We start from the raw sequence: 11851 nt of genomic DNA, 5'->3' as shown, positions 1-11851 counted from the left end.
GGCCCGGCCCCCAGCACCGCTGCTGGGCTGAGAAGAGTCCCACAGGCCTGGCCATGGTCCCCAGAGCCGGGATGGCACCTGCAGCCCCCCCAGGTGCCCTGAGACCCGCCTCGGTGGGGAGCCGGGGAAGGGCAGGTGTCCAAGGGCTTTGCTGTCCCAGCCACAAAACCTTGCTCAGCCCGATGCTGAGGTAGCTCGTGAGGGACGGCGATGGGAAAGCACGGGAGGCGGGCGTAGGGAAAGGTTTTTCACAGAGGTTCATGCGTGTGTTCTACCAGTTTAATGCTTGTTCTCAGAGCATCACGATCGGGCGGTGTTGCCCTGCAAGGGGATAGCCTGGACTTTGTTTCAATTTGGCGGAAGAGCAGGAGACATCCAGGGAGAATCCCCAGCAGATCCGGTTTCATGTTCACCAGTGACTGGGAGAGAAAAAGCAAGATCCGGGGTCAGTGCTACAGCAGACCTAACCCAAGGCCATAATGGCCTCTAATCAAGTGTGAGAGGACACTGCAAAGATGCAAGCCCGCCAGAGGAAAGGAAGGATGAAAGGGACACGCGCAAAGGAAGAAACCAGATTTTGCATGTTTGACCATCAGGCAACTGGCTTTCTAAAGCCCGTGAAGGAACCTCCAGAGGCTGCGCACCACTACTAAACCCCAGCAGAACCCGCAAATGGCATCTGCTTTGGAATCGCATCTGGAGCTGCTTACCTGAGCCCGATGGGTTTCCGCTCTGTCCCCTGCTCTGGCTCAGGCTCTTGGCCTTGCGACTGACGAGTCTGCGCTGCTGCTCCTGACGGCTCTCAGCACTGGCTTCCGCCAGCGTCTCATTAGCCCTGCAAAAAAGGCAGGAGCATGTAAGGACGACTGTTGCTCGTATCGGCACCAAGTGGTTCGCCACGTGTGACAGTACGCTGGTGGACTTATGCACGTAGACTTCTGGGCCATCCAAATGTACTGCTTCTCAGGCTTCCAAGCAATCTGTGTTAGGGCTTTGTAGGACCTTTCCGAGGAGGTAGTAAGGACTCGGGCTCTTCCCCTCCTCCCAGCATAAACGCAAACTGAAGGTGCGCCGTCATAACGGCAGCTGAATGGAGTAGTTTTGCCTCACTGGCTCCTGTTCTGGCCCCTCTGCCTTTTCAAGTGTGCCTCTCCTAAGTGGGAGGATAAGAGCAGCAGAAGTGAAGCTCCTCCTCTGCACCCTACCTGCAGGAAGAGGAGGTGGCTACAGAAAACTCTTACAAGAAAACTAACAAAACCATCCTCCAGACAGGCCTCATCAGTTTTCTTACCTCAGGGCCAGTAAAGAGAAAGGGAAACAGGCCCCCGGAATGGCAGAGCCCAAGGTGTACTCTTTGGAGAAGAACGCTGTCTTGAAGGTGCACACACCATGCTGAGCAGGTGCAAGAAAGGGATGTGGGATGGAAAAGCCGCGACGAAAGGGGTCATATTGTATGACACAGGAAACAAAGAAAACCTTTGGACTTACTTTTTTAGTTTCTTTGAGAGGCAGCTTCTAATTTTGCGGCCCGCCAAATAACGCTTTTCGGAGCTTTTTAGTTCTGCCTGCACCAACGCCAGTTGCAGTGCGGTCGCCTCCTGCAGGCTCCGTGCTCTCTCCAGGTCCAATTCCTGAGCTTTCATTCTCTGCTCCAGCAGCTTTCTCCAAGAAGCGTCAGTGGTGTTGGCCTCTTCTGTTTTGGCTTGAGCGGCTGCCTGAGTCTAAAGCAGAAGATGCAACTTTGGGGAACGGGAAGAAAAAGACAATGCCCACCCACCTCAAACAACCTGCTCCTTCTGCCGTTTTCATACGAAAGCTAGTGTAAAGCAGCCTACAAGGCTGTACGAATGAGGATGAGGGAAAGGCTGCATATTTTTCCTGCACATGGCTCCCCTGACGCACACAGAAGCCCTTTGATGCAGCCTTTTGCAGATCCCCAGCTTCCCTATAGGAAAGCCAATCCCACAACACTAACAAAGAGAACCAGGTGCCCCAGGCAAAACACCTAAAAGCCGCGACCACAACCACAAATGAACGCAACGCCCACTACAGAGGCAAATGGTACCTAAACTGACCTGCAAAAGCTCCCCGAGATGTTGCTTCTCTCTCGTTTCTTCTTGCGCTCGCTGCTCACACTCTCCTCCATGAAGCGCTGTTGGGGGATGACCCACCCCTGGAGTGGCCAAGCGATGTGGCAGAAGAGCCACCAGCCCTTGCAGCTCCTGGTTTGCAGCTTCGAGGTGCAGAGCATTTTGGGACTCCAGTTCCAGCCGCGCGGAGAGGTCGCACAGCTGAATGCGGAGAGAAAACAAGCTGCCTTAAGCAGAGGGGTCTAAAATCTCTGTGAAACTCAATCAAATGTAGGGACGGAGCTCAGAGCTGTAATCCACCAAGATTGTATCTCAAGCCAGGGAAAAGCCGCTTGGCTTTTTTTCGAACTAAGTTTGCCTTTCAAGCCCTTGCTGACAAGGCTGCTCCAGCTCCCATCCACCCCTCCTGTCCAGAGGCACCATGGCAAAGGCACTCAGCTCCTTCTACAGCACCGTACAGCTCCCATGCCTGTGAAGGGGCTCTTTTGCATTTCATCGCATTCACAGCGTTTCATTTGGCTTCATCGTGCTCCTTTTCTGCCCCGTTACCCCTCATGGGCACCCCCCCTGTGCTAATGCCTGCGGGGGACGGTGCAGGGGGAAGAGGCAAGAGGTTCAAGGCCTCACTTAGAGGAAGGGTGAAGCCTGGCTTACAAGACAAGGGCAAACAAAAGGTTGCTTTCCTTCCTCAAAAACACCACCGCCAGGGAACTAGGCAACATCTTTGTGCAGAGACCAAGAGAAGAAAAACCTTGCAAACAAACCAACCAAGCCTAGAGACATTTGGGAGCGTGTGGCTTCTGATACCGCAGCACGGCCACAACTTTTGGATGGTGTCGGAACAGAAGCAAGTCTCAAAAGAGCAGAGCTGCTTCGTTCTTCCCCACCCAGGTGCTGCCCGCAACCCACTGCTCTGCCCCTCAGCCTTGAAACGAGCTCCCTGAAGATTTTCAAGGTGAGATGGGAGGAGGCGGGAGGAGAAAGGAGCTAAAAGCACCCCCTCTAGCCTGGAAAACAATTGTTAATCATGTTGAAGCTCAAAAGGTCCCCAGAGAAATCTGTCCTGGATTTGCTCCCAGATTTGTTTCTTCTCGTGTGGCCACTGAAGGAAAGGAAGAGCATCGTTCGTGCTGACATGTTTACAGACTTTGTATACCTCGGCTTTAGCCTTGTGCAAGTCCTCTTGCAAGTGGGAGTTTTCTTGCTTCAGGTAATCACATTGGCGTGTAGCCGCTTTCAGTGACGTTTCTGCTATCCACTGCTTCTGGCAAGCGTCAGCGAGCTCTCTGTGCAGCTGTCCCACTGTTCTCTAGGGAAACAATGACACAGGAGTACAAAGAAAGAGTTAAGAAGCCCAAACGTGTAGTTTTACTTTCAATTTTACCAGTTCTTACACCTGCTGAGACGGTGCCTTTGTTGGGTATTGCTTGTGTCTTAAGATAATGCTCAAATGTGACGGGATTGACGCCAGTGCAAGTGCTGTGGGGTGGGCTGCAGCCCTTCCTCCAGTGATCAGAGCGAGGCTTCCTATAGCCAACTCTGTGTATCATCCTTTTGGCTCTTCTTCTGCTACACACATGAAAACCAACGCATGCCAAAGCCGTTCTAGGTACGTATGTGCCTATAAGCAGGTCCTTGAGAAAGAACCTTCCACAGTTCCCACAAACCAGGACAAACCAGAAGCAACCCGAGTGATGGACTGCCAGGCACATAGCTTATACCTGCCACCTTTAGAAGCACCAGAGAGCCTTGGGAAGTGGTCTGCTTTGAGTCACTCTTGGGCCAGGGCCCACCTCACCTCTTTTCCTACTCTGTCAGCCTTGCGTGTAAAGGCCTCACTCACCATTCGTATTTGGGTGCTCTTGTTTACATCTCCCAGCTGCTGCCGGAGTAAATGGTTTTCACTTTGGAGCTGGGCCAGTTGTTCCTGCAGCCCTTCTGCCTTCTTGACGGCATCTTTTCTCTCTTGATCTTTCTCAAGGTGTAGAGCATGCCGCTCCTTTGCCTGCTTCTGGGCCTGACGTAATTCTCTTTCTGTCATGTCTAAAGCCAATGCCTTTTCCCAGAGGGCTTTCTTCAGTTGCTCCACTTCCTTCTCCAGCCTGCGAGCTTTTCTTTCAGCTTTGCTCAACTGCTGAGACAAGCTCTTGTTATCTTGCAGCACCTGAGATATGCGCTCATGCTCTCTAAGCCATTGCTCACATTTTCTTATTAACATTTGCACATCGACATTTTCTGATGTCTGATGACTTCCAGGGCTCGGGTGGGAAAGGGATGAATCCAACCCTGCCGTCTTCAGCATTTGGGCTCTGACATCTTCTGCCTGTTCAAGACCACAGGTTGACAGAACTTAGGAAACCAGCACAAAACAGGAGATAGTGGCAGCATTGCATATAACCAGACGAGGACTGTCACCAACGTGACGTCAGAGTATAAAAGAGTTTTCAACAACTGCATTAGACGTTATTTGTGGAAAAATCTTACTTGGCATTAACGTGCAAGATAATCTTATAACGAAGACTCTAAATTAAATTGTTGTTTTTACATACCTGCCCTCCAGAGCTTTTGCTCTCCATGACGGCTTCTGGACGCAGCTCATCCCGGCCCTCCATCTGGAGCTGGTCACCACCGCCACTCCCGGAGGACACGGGGGGCCCCTCCTGCGCCCTCCTCCTCCGCAGGAACCACCACCTCTTCATGGCCCAGCGGGAGCGGGCAGTGCTCTGCCTTGCCTTGCCTCGCCTCTCCCTGGGGAGCGGTGGCCAGCAGGACTTGGCAGGCGCTGCCGGGTGCCAGCTGCGAACTGAGGAGCCGAGCCCCAAGGAGCGGCAGAGCCTGGGCAGCTGCCTACGGGCTGAGCCAGCACCAGCACCACCAGCACCACCAGCTCCACCAGCTCCAGCAGCACCACCAGCAGCACTGACACCACCAGCAGTGCCAGCAGCAACGCACCACCTCCAGCAACCGCCACTGCCAGCAGCACCACCAGCACCGCCAGCAGCAGCAGCACCACCCGGTACTGTGTGTGCAGGGCCTGCGCCAGCACCTCAGGTCTAGTGACCGTGTGTGCTGACATCACGAACAGCTCAGTGACATCATAAGGTGCTGGGGGCAGGGCGGGGCCAGGGGCAGAGGGGCCCCGTGTGCTCAGAACCTCTCTGCGTGCACACAGGCCACGTGGCCAAGGGAAACAGCCCCAGGTGTGCTGTGTCCAGGGGTACAGGGTTGCCAAAGGCCACCTCTCCAAGGCACCCACCTCCCCGCACACCCACCGTCCTCATCTCCCAGCTCCCCACAGCACTCACCTGTGTGGGAGACGGATGGGCTCACCATGGCAGGCTCTCGCCATCAAGGCTCCCGGGAAGCACAAGAGACAGTGAGTGGCTGGACACGTCGCCATGTGCCTTTTTGTGCTTCCTGGGCTCTCGGTGTGAGCTGTGGGGGTACACTGGGCCCGTCAGTGTGCCCCTCTCTGCATCCCTGGAGCCCTGAGCGTCCCTTTGAGGGCACCGGTGTCCATTTTGGGACTGGCCACTTCCCCTTGCTTTGCTTTCTGCTGTGGCTGGTCCCCCTGAGCATGCCTCTGGGCGCACCCTGGACCCCTGGGTGTGCCTGTGGGGTCTCCTCGCACCCCTCCATGTGCCTTTCAGTGCACCAAAACCCCCTCGGTGTGCCCTTTTGCGCACCCTGCAGCCCCCTGCTTATCTGTCAAAGGTCCAGCCCACTCTTGTACATTTTGGCATGTTGCAAGTCCCATGGGCAGCCTGGACCGCTCCATGTTCCTTCTGCTGCACCCACAACCCCCCTGGGTGTGCCTTTCTGTGCACCCCAAGGCATTCCACAGGAACAAAGGCCAAACTCAGGGCGCTTGAACTTGACCACACTTGCCCAGGGGAGGCCCCTGGAGCTCTGAGTAGAGATAGGTGGAGCTGGTGGGAAAAGAGGAGCACACAGCATCAGCACATGGCATCAGCAAAGACACCATGTCTGAAATGGCACTGCAGGGACAGACATGGCAGTCTGCTTTGCAGAAAGGCTATTATCCGTCCCTCTCCATGTTGATGGAATATCGGAATCATCTTCTTAACTCCCACAACAAAGCTTCAGCTGTCAACTCGGCAGCAGTGGCAGGGCAAAAGAGAGCTCAGAAAGGCTGAGGAGCCCTACACTTGTGCTATGGCTGGGGATGTGGCACATCATTAGCAGGGTTCTCTGGAGGGTTTAACTGTACCTCTACACACGTGTGGGGTGTAGCACCAGGTTTCTGGGGACTCTGCGGTTCTCCTCTTGTGCTATGTTCCGACTGGTGGCGATAAGAAGATCCTGACAGTGATAAGCCAACGCTACTTGCTGGTAAACTGCCAGCACATTGACATGATCAGCACTGAAATAAAGGCTGACCGGAAGAGGCACGTCTCCTTTAGCTTTGGGCTATGAGATTGTGAAGCTTCATCTTCAGCCCAGGAAGCCTCTGATATGTCAAGAAACCACACCAAAACGGGGGTGGTTTAAAATCACGGGGACCTGTGCTTGGCCATGAATACAGAGCCCAGCCAGCAACAGCCTTGCTGCAACAAGCGGTGCAGGTGTCGGGGGCCTAGTCCATGGCCTGTTTAGAAAGGCTGTGTTGAAAAGAAGTTTGGCAATTGTTAAGTCACACGTGGAAAGCACCACCCAAGATATTGCAAGCAACATGCTTCCATGGTCAGCATGGATAAGCTGGAAAGGCGCAGGAGCACTAGAAAAGTGCTTCTATTCAAAGCAAAAGCCTTAAAAGAGCGAGCCAAGTAGAGCCCCCAGAGGGAAGGACCACCCCTTGAGCCTTGAGAAGGGAAAGGAATGAGAGAACAGTTGGAGCAGGACAAGAAAAAGAACAGCAAGTCAGGCTTGTAAAATCTGCTGGGTCCATCCTCTGAGCCGGTGAGGCCATGGGCCTTGTGACTTGTCCCCTGACAAGCTTTTGTTGAACGGTGCGGATGTAAAAATGAAGGTGGTGTGCACCAGAGACAGCTCTGTCTGACGACCTCCCAGCAGCAGGACCTTGCACTGCAGAGCACTGAGAGCCCCTCCATTCCCCACAGTGCCCATTTGCATCTCCTCTGTGACCCTGGCTGCAGGTTCTGAGACTCCCCTGGCCCTTTGGTTCATGCACACATCCCCTTCAGTCCCACCCGCGGCATTCGGGTGCCCTCCCTTGCCCTCCTGGCAGGCTCAGAGTGCCTTCTTTCCCTGCAGGCGCCCTTAGATGTCCTCCTCAATCCCCATCCCCGTGTGCTCAGGCGCCCTCCCTCCACCTTGCTGGGCACTGCCCTCCCCTCCTCTCCCCTTCCTGCACGCCCGCATCTCCCCTCCTCCCCTCCAGTGCTGCCCAGTTCCCACTTTGGGCAAGACCAGGCTGAGCTGCCTGTGCACGGTCACACCGAGGGTGCTGGCGACGGGAGGCACTGTGCACGCAGGCTGCTTTTGCAGGAGGATGGGCCAGCACGCGGGATCAGGAGCTGCCCGTCCTTTCCAAAGGCCGGCCAATGAATGTCCTTCCAGGCAGGGCTTGGTGACCCTGGCGTCTTTATTTGGCATCTCCAGGAGGAATGCAATGTTTGGAAAGGTCCCACTCTGCTGAGGGCTCTGCTGCTGCAGAGCAGGCAGCGCTGGCAGCAAGAGCGGGAGCTCCAGCACCAACACGCATTCGCTCGAGTCTGACACGATGGACAAGCTTGGGGCTTGCTGGGCCCCTCAGGCTCTGCTCCTCAACGCCGGGCTGCAGGTCTGCGTGGTGCGACGTGGCCGTACTGCGCACACGTCCCGTATGCTGTCGCACCGGCCTCGTGCTTTTCTCTGAGGCCGTGCAGCTCCATCTTCTTCCCGACGCTGAGGGGGAACCAAAAGCGTGTTGACATCAGTTGGAAGTAGAGAGAGGAGGGCAGAGACCGCCTGCCTGCCAGGCCTGGTCCTGGAGGCTTGCTGTGGTCTCTGAGACACCCCCTGCTCCACTGGACCAGGCCCATCAGCTCAGGGCTGAGACCTGGCAGCGGACAGGTAGGGCCCTCCGGGCAAGGTGTCCGGCTGTGGGTGCCGTGGCAGAGGAGGGACAGTGTCTGTGGGGTGGAAAGGCAGAGCCAATCCCAGAGGAAGAAAGCCATGTCCCCGTCTGCCCCTGTTCTGCCTGCGGACATCTCCCTGGGGCTGGAAGGCAGCTCTAACTCAGGGGCACAGCCTCAGGACCTCGCTGCTCTCCTGCCACCCGGCTGTCAGTACAGACAGTCCTTCCCAGCTGCCGCTGCCCGGGCAAGGGAGGAAAAGGTGCACCAGGAAAATGCCTCCCATGCCTGGAGATATTTACCAGTGGACCTCCTTCGGGACTGTTGCCTGCAGCCGGTTGAGCTCTGTCTTCCTCTTCCACACCTGCTGGCGGGATCTGTACCACTCCAGTTTTGCCAAGACCTGCCTTGCTCGTGGTGACCTGATGCTGCAACAGCAGGGACAAATTCCCTCTCACACCCTGCCCTGGCCCCTGCTCACAGGCTGGGGCTGCCCAGGGACACCAGGCATCGGGGCTGACCCCAGGCATGCCCGTGTCAGGGGAAACCGGGCCCCTGACCCCACAGACGGGCGGTCTCTGCCGCTCGACTCCCCCAGCCTTGCCGGGAGCTGCCGCACGCTTACTCTGGCTGTGGCGTCTCCAGCGGAGGGGCCGGTATCTTCCCCTTCTCTGCCCGGGGATGGCAGTAAGAAATCTCCTCCCCCTCCCTTTTGGCCCAGGAGATGACTTCCTCCTGTCCTGCCTGTACTTCGGCCCTCTCCTGCGTGCTACTTTTGGGCCAGGGCAAGCACGCGTACAAGTCAGACCACTTCACCTGGAGTATTTCGGACTGACTCTTGGCCTGGGTGGGACAAAGAGGAACGTTAGAGCCCAGGTCACACCTCTCTCCCGCCCCTGGACAGGGCAGCACTAGAGACGCCAGGGACTGCAAGCCCCCGGCGGGGACCCCGGTGCGGGAGATGGGGGAACCGGGAGGTGGGGTCCACGTGGAAGCCAAGCGTGGTGTGAACAGATGGGGTCATTGGCCAGGCCGAAAGGCAGAGGCAGGAGGAGTGACGGGATGAACACGTCCGCAGTGTCGCGGCTGTCTTTGAGGACACCCTCTCCACAGAGCCGTGTTTTCCTACACGTGACACCATCATTACGTCCACCTGTAGCACGTACCTCTGCTGCTCCCAGCCGACTGTCCAGAGGAGGCAGCCAGACTTGAGGACGGTCCGTCGCTCTGGCTTCCTTGCGTTTCTCTGCACGGGTCCCCTCTATTGGCGGCAGCACGCTGCAAACACACCGCACACGGGGCTTGTACGAGAACAGCAGGCGCCTGTTCTTCAGCTGGTGCTCAGGGAGCAGCCCCGTGCAGGCAGCACAAGGCAGCTCTGCACGGGAGCTAGGCCTAGGCCAGGAGTCAAGTCAAAGCCAGGACGAGACGGCCATGAGCCACGTGCCGCTCAGGGGTGGCTGAAGAGTCTCACCTTACGCTACCTGCTGCAGTCCCCGCCTTGCCCCTCTTCTCTCCCGTCAGACCAAGGCCCCCTGTCCGGACGGGAGAAAGACGCCCTCGGGAGAGCAGGCGCTCAGCAGGACGAGCCCCTGGAAGCACAAGACCAGGAAGCTCTTCACAGCTGCACCTCTGGGTCGCTTCCCGCAAGACAGACGTGCCATCTGTGCACGCGACTGCTACTAGTGCCAGGCCTGGACCCCCAGGCCTTGCCGTCGGGCTTCCTAGGGCGGTCTTGGCCCTTTCCCGACGACCACTATTTCCCAGCCCTCCCTTCCCACGGGGCCACGCTGCTCCCTGAGCACTTCCTGCCCCACTGCTTCCTTCCTAGGGGCCCCATTTGGAAAAGGGGGTGAGCTGGGACGTGCTGGTCACTTTGGAGAACCTCTCGCCCCGGGGAGGTGGCATCATATGTGGGGAAGACACGCTTGCGTCTCTACATGGCATGGGTGCGTTGTTACGGTACCTCGTTGGGCCGCCTTGTCAGCCAGTTCTTTTTCAGACGTGGCACTTTTGTACACAAGCCTGCAAATAAGAAGGTGCCGGTGGTTTCAGTAAGGGGCAATGGAGTCCCCTGCAGCCCCCACTAAGGAGCTGCTCCCAGAGCTGCTCGAGAGCTGAGCTACTCTCAAGTCCCCAGGTTTGCAGAGCACAACATACAACAAGGTGGCAATAGACATTAGGAAAGGAGCGTCAGCAAACTCCGCGTGAAAATGCTGACACCTTGGGCTTGTTTTGTTTGGGTGCTTCTCTATTTCATTCTCACCCAAAGGAGAGGGGAGGACCAGAGGAAGCTTTATGGGAAAGGGTCCCCCTCACTGCCTCTCCACGCCCCACACGGCTGGGAAGGTAAGCAGGCCCTCTCCCCTGGTGCTCCACTTGACGACACCCCGCTTCCCAAAGGACGAGGAGTGGCCATGCACTTCACGGAGAAGCACCCCTTGGGCACAGCTACTCCACAGCAGCTTCCCGAGGAGAGCAGCCCCAGGAACTCGGCCTTTGGCACCTCTGGGCGGCTGCACCAGAGAGGGGCTGAGAAGGTGCTCGCTTGGTCAGCCCGGGGCGACAGAAGCAAACATACTCACTGTGGGAACACAAAGATCCCCCCAGGAGGCATCTGGAAAACAGCTGTCTCATTGCGGGCTATGACCAAGGGCCTCAGGCTTGACTTCTGCAAGAAGGAGAGAGGCAGGGGAGTGAATGTGCCCGAGGTCATGGCTTCGACCTGGCTGCAAGAGAGGTAGAGGGAGCGCTGAAAAGACAACAGACTCACTCGCAGGGCAGTGTTTGCCAGGATGCCGGTCTTGTCCACGTCTCGCAGCAGGTCTTCGAAGAACCGCATGACCACTCTCCTTCCCCGGCACACCAGGATGCCAAAGTTCTTGAAGACAAAGTCAAAGTCCTTGCCTTCGGTCAAGGCCCACGCGATGACATTTGTGGTAGCCTTGACGCACTTCAAGACCTTTTTCTTGGGGATGGAGAGGTAGAAGGCGACCTCGGCGTAGATCAGCTCTGCAACTTCTAAGTCCTCTGCAAAGAAACCGCCCGGCAACAAAGTCACTTGCTCAGCCTTCAGCAGGCTCACATCAGCTCTCAGCACCGCGACCCATCAAGAGCCCACCGAGCCTCCTCCCACCCCACCGACTCCCCACGCAGCAGCAAGCGGCCCGGCCTGCCTTTGGGGGCCAGCACCCTGTCCCCACGCAGACCACTGCTCCTGTCAAGGGGGAGCGGGAGGGAAACGCCAGCTCTGACTCAAGGCTTTGGAAGCCCAGCCCTGGAGGTCTCTTCTTACCGGGCCGTGATCTGGTCTCATAGCAGAGCTTCTTCTCCAGCAGAACTGGCTTGTCCAGGTGGAACATGGGTTTCTGGACCTTGACACTCGCCTTGTTCCCATGACAAAAGTCCTCCTCCCTGATGTAGACGGTGGCCATGCCCATTAGCCTGACAGCCTGCCAACGAGAGTGAGAAAGAAAGAGCCGTTGGAATTGTTCCGGTGGGAGAAGAGCGTCGAGGCACACTAAGGCTTCTCTGTTAGCCTGCCCACCCCGGTGGTCGCCAGGGACAAGGTGGGGCCCCGTTGGAAAGCTTTGGGGAAGAGCCTTGCCCTCCACCTTGTTCCCCTCTCCCTCCGCTTTACCCTCCCACCCTCTTCCCAGGCCACGCAAGGTGAAGGACAAGCAGGACACACCACCCGGAGCCTGAGAGGGCCCGAGGAGGGCC

At 57.0% G+C, this 11851-nt stretch overlaps 2 protein-coding genes across 2 annotated transcripts; both read right to left on the bottom strand.

Annotated features, from left to right (window-relative positions):
• Positions 1-348: 348 nt before the first annotated feature.
• LOC135316624 (putative coiled-coil domain-containing protein 144C) lies at positions 349-5070 on the bottom strand. Its single transcript, XM_064470579.1, has 7 exons — positions 4640-5070; positions 3934-4413; positions 3247-3399; positions 2076-2291; positions 1489-1721; positions 711-835; positions 349-419 (listed from the first exon to the last, which is right to left on the bottom strand). Exons 1-7 carry the CDS (start codon positions 4787-4789, stop codon positions 349-351), a joined length of 1428 nt encoding a protein of 475 aa, XP_064326649.1. The 5' UTR covers positions 4790-5070.
• Positions 5071-10687: 5617 nt separating this feature from the next.
• LOC135316556 (coiled-coil domain-containing protein 81-like) lies at positions 10688-11576 on the bottom strand. The gene is made up of 3 exons (XM_064470157.1): positions 11424-11576; positions 10902-11158; positions 10688-10799 (listed from the first exon to the last, which is right to left on the bottom strand). The coding sequence occupies exons 1-3, from the start codon at positions 11566-11568 to the stop codon at positions 10710-10712; spliced, it is 492 nt and encodes a 163-aa protein (XP_064326227.1). The 5' UTR covers positions 11569-11576; the 3' UTR covers positions 10688-10709.
• Positions 11577-11851: the final 275 nt, after the last annotated feature.

This window comes from Phalacrocorax carbo, chromosome 20, assembly GCF_963921805.1.
Source record: "Phalacrocorax carbo chromosome 20, bPhaCar2.1, whole genome shotgun sequence".
Taxonomy (NCBI): domain Eukaryota; kingdom Metazoa; phylum Chordata; class Aves; order Suliformes; family Phalacrocoracidae; genus Phalacrocorax; species Phalacrocorax carbo.
The sequence above is the reverse complement of the archived record's forward strand: the minus strand, read 5'-3'. Positions and strand labels throughout refer to the sequence as shown.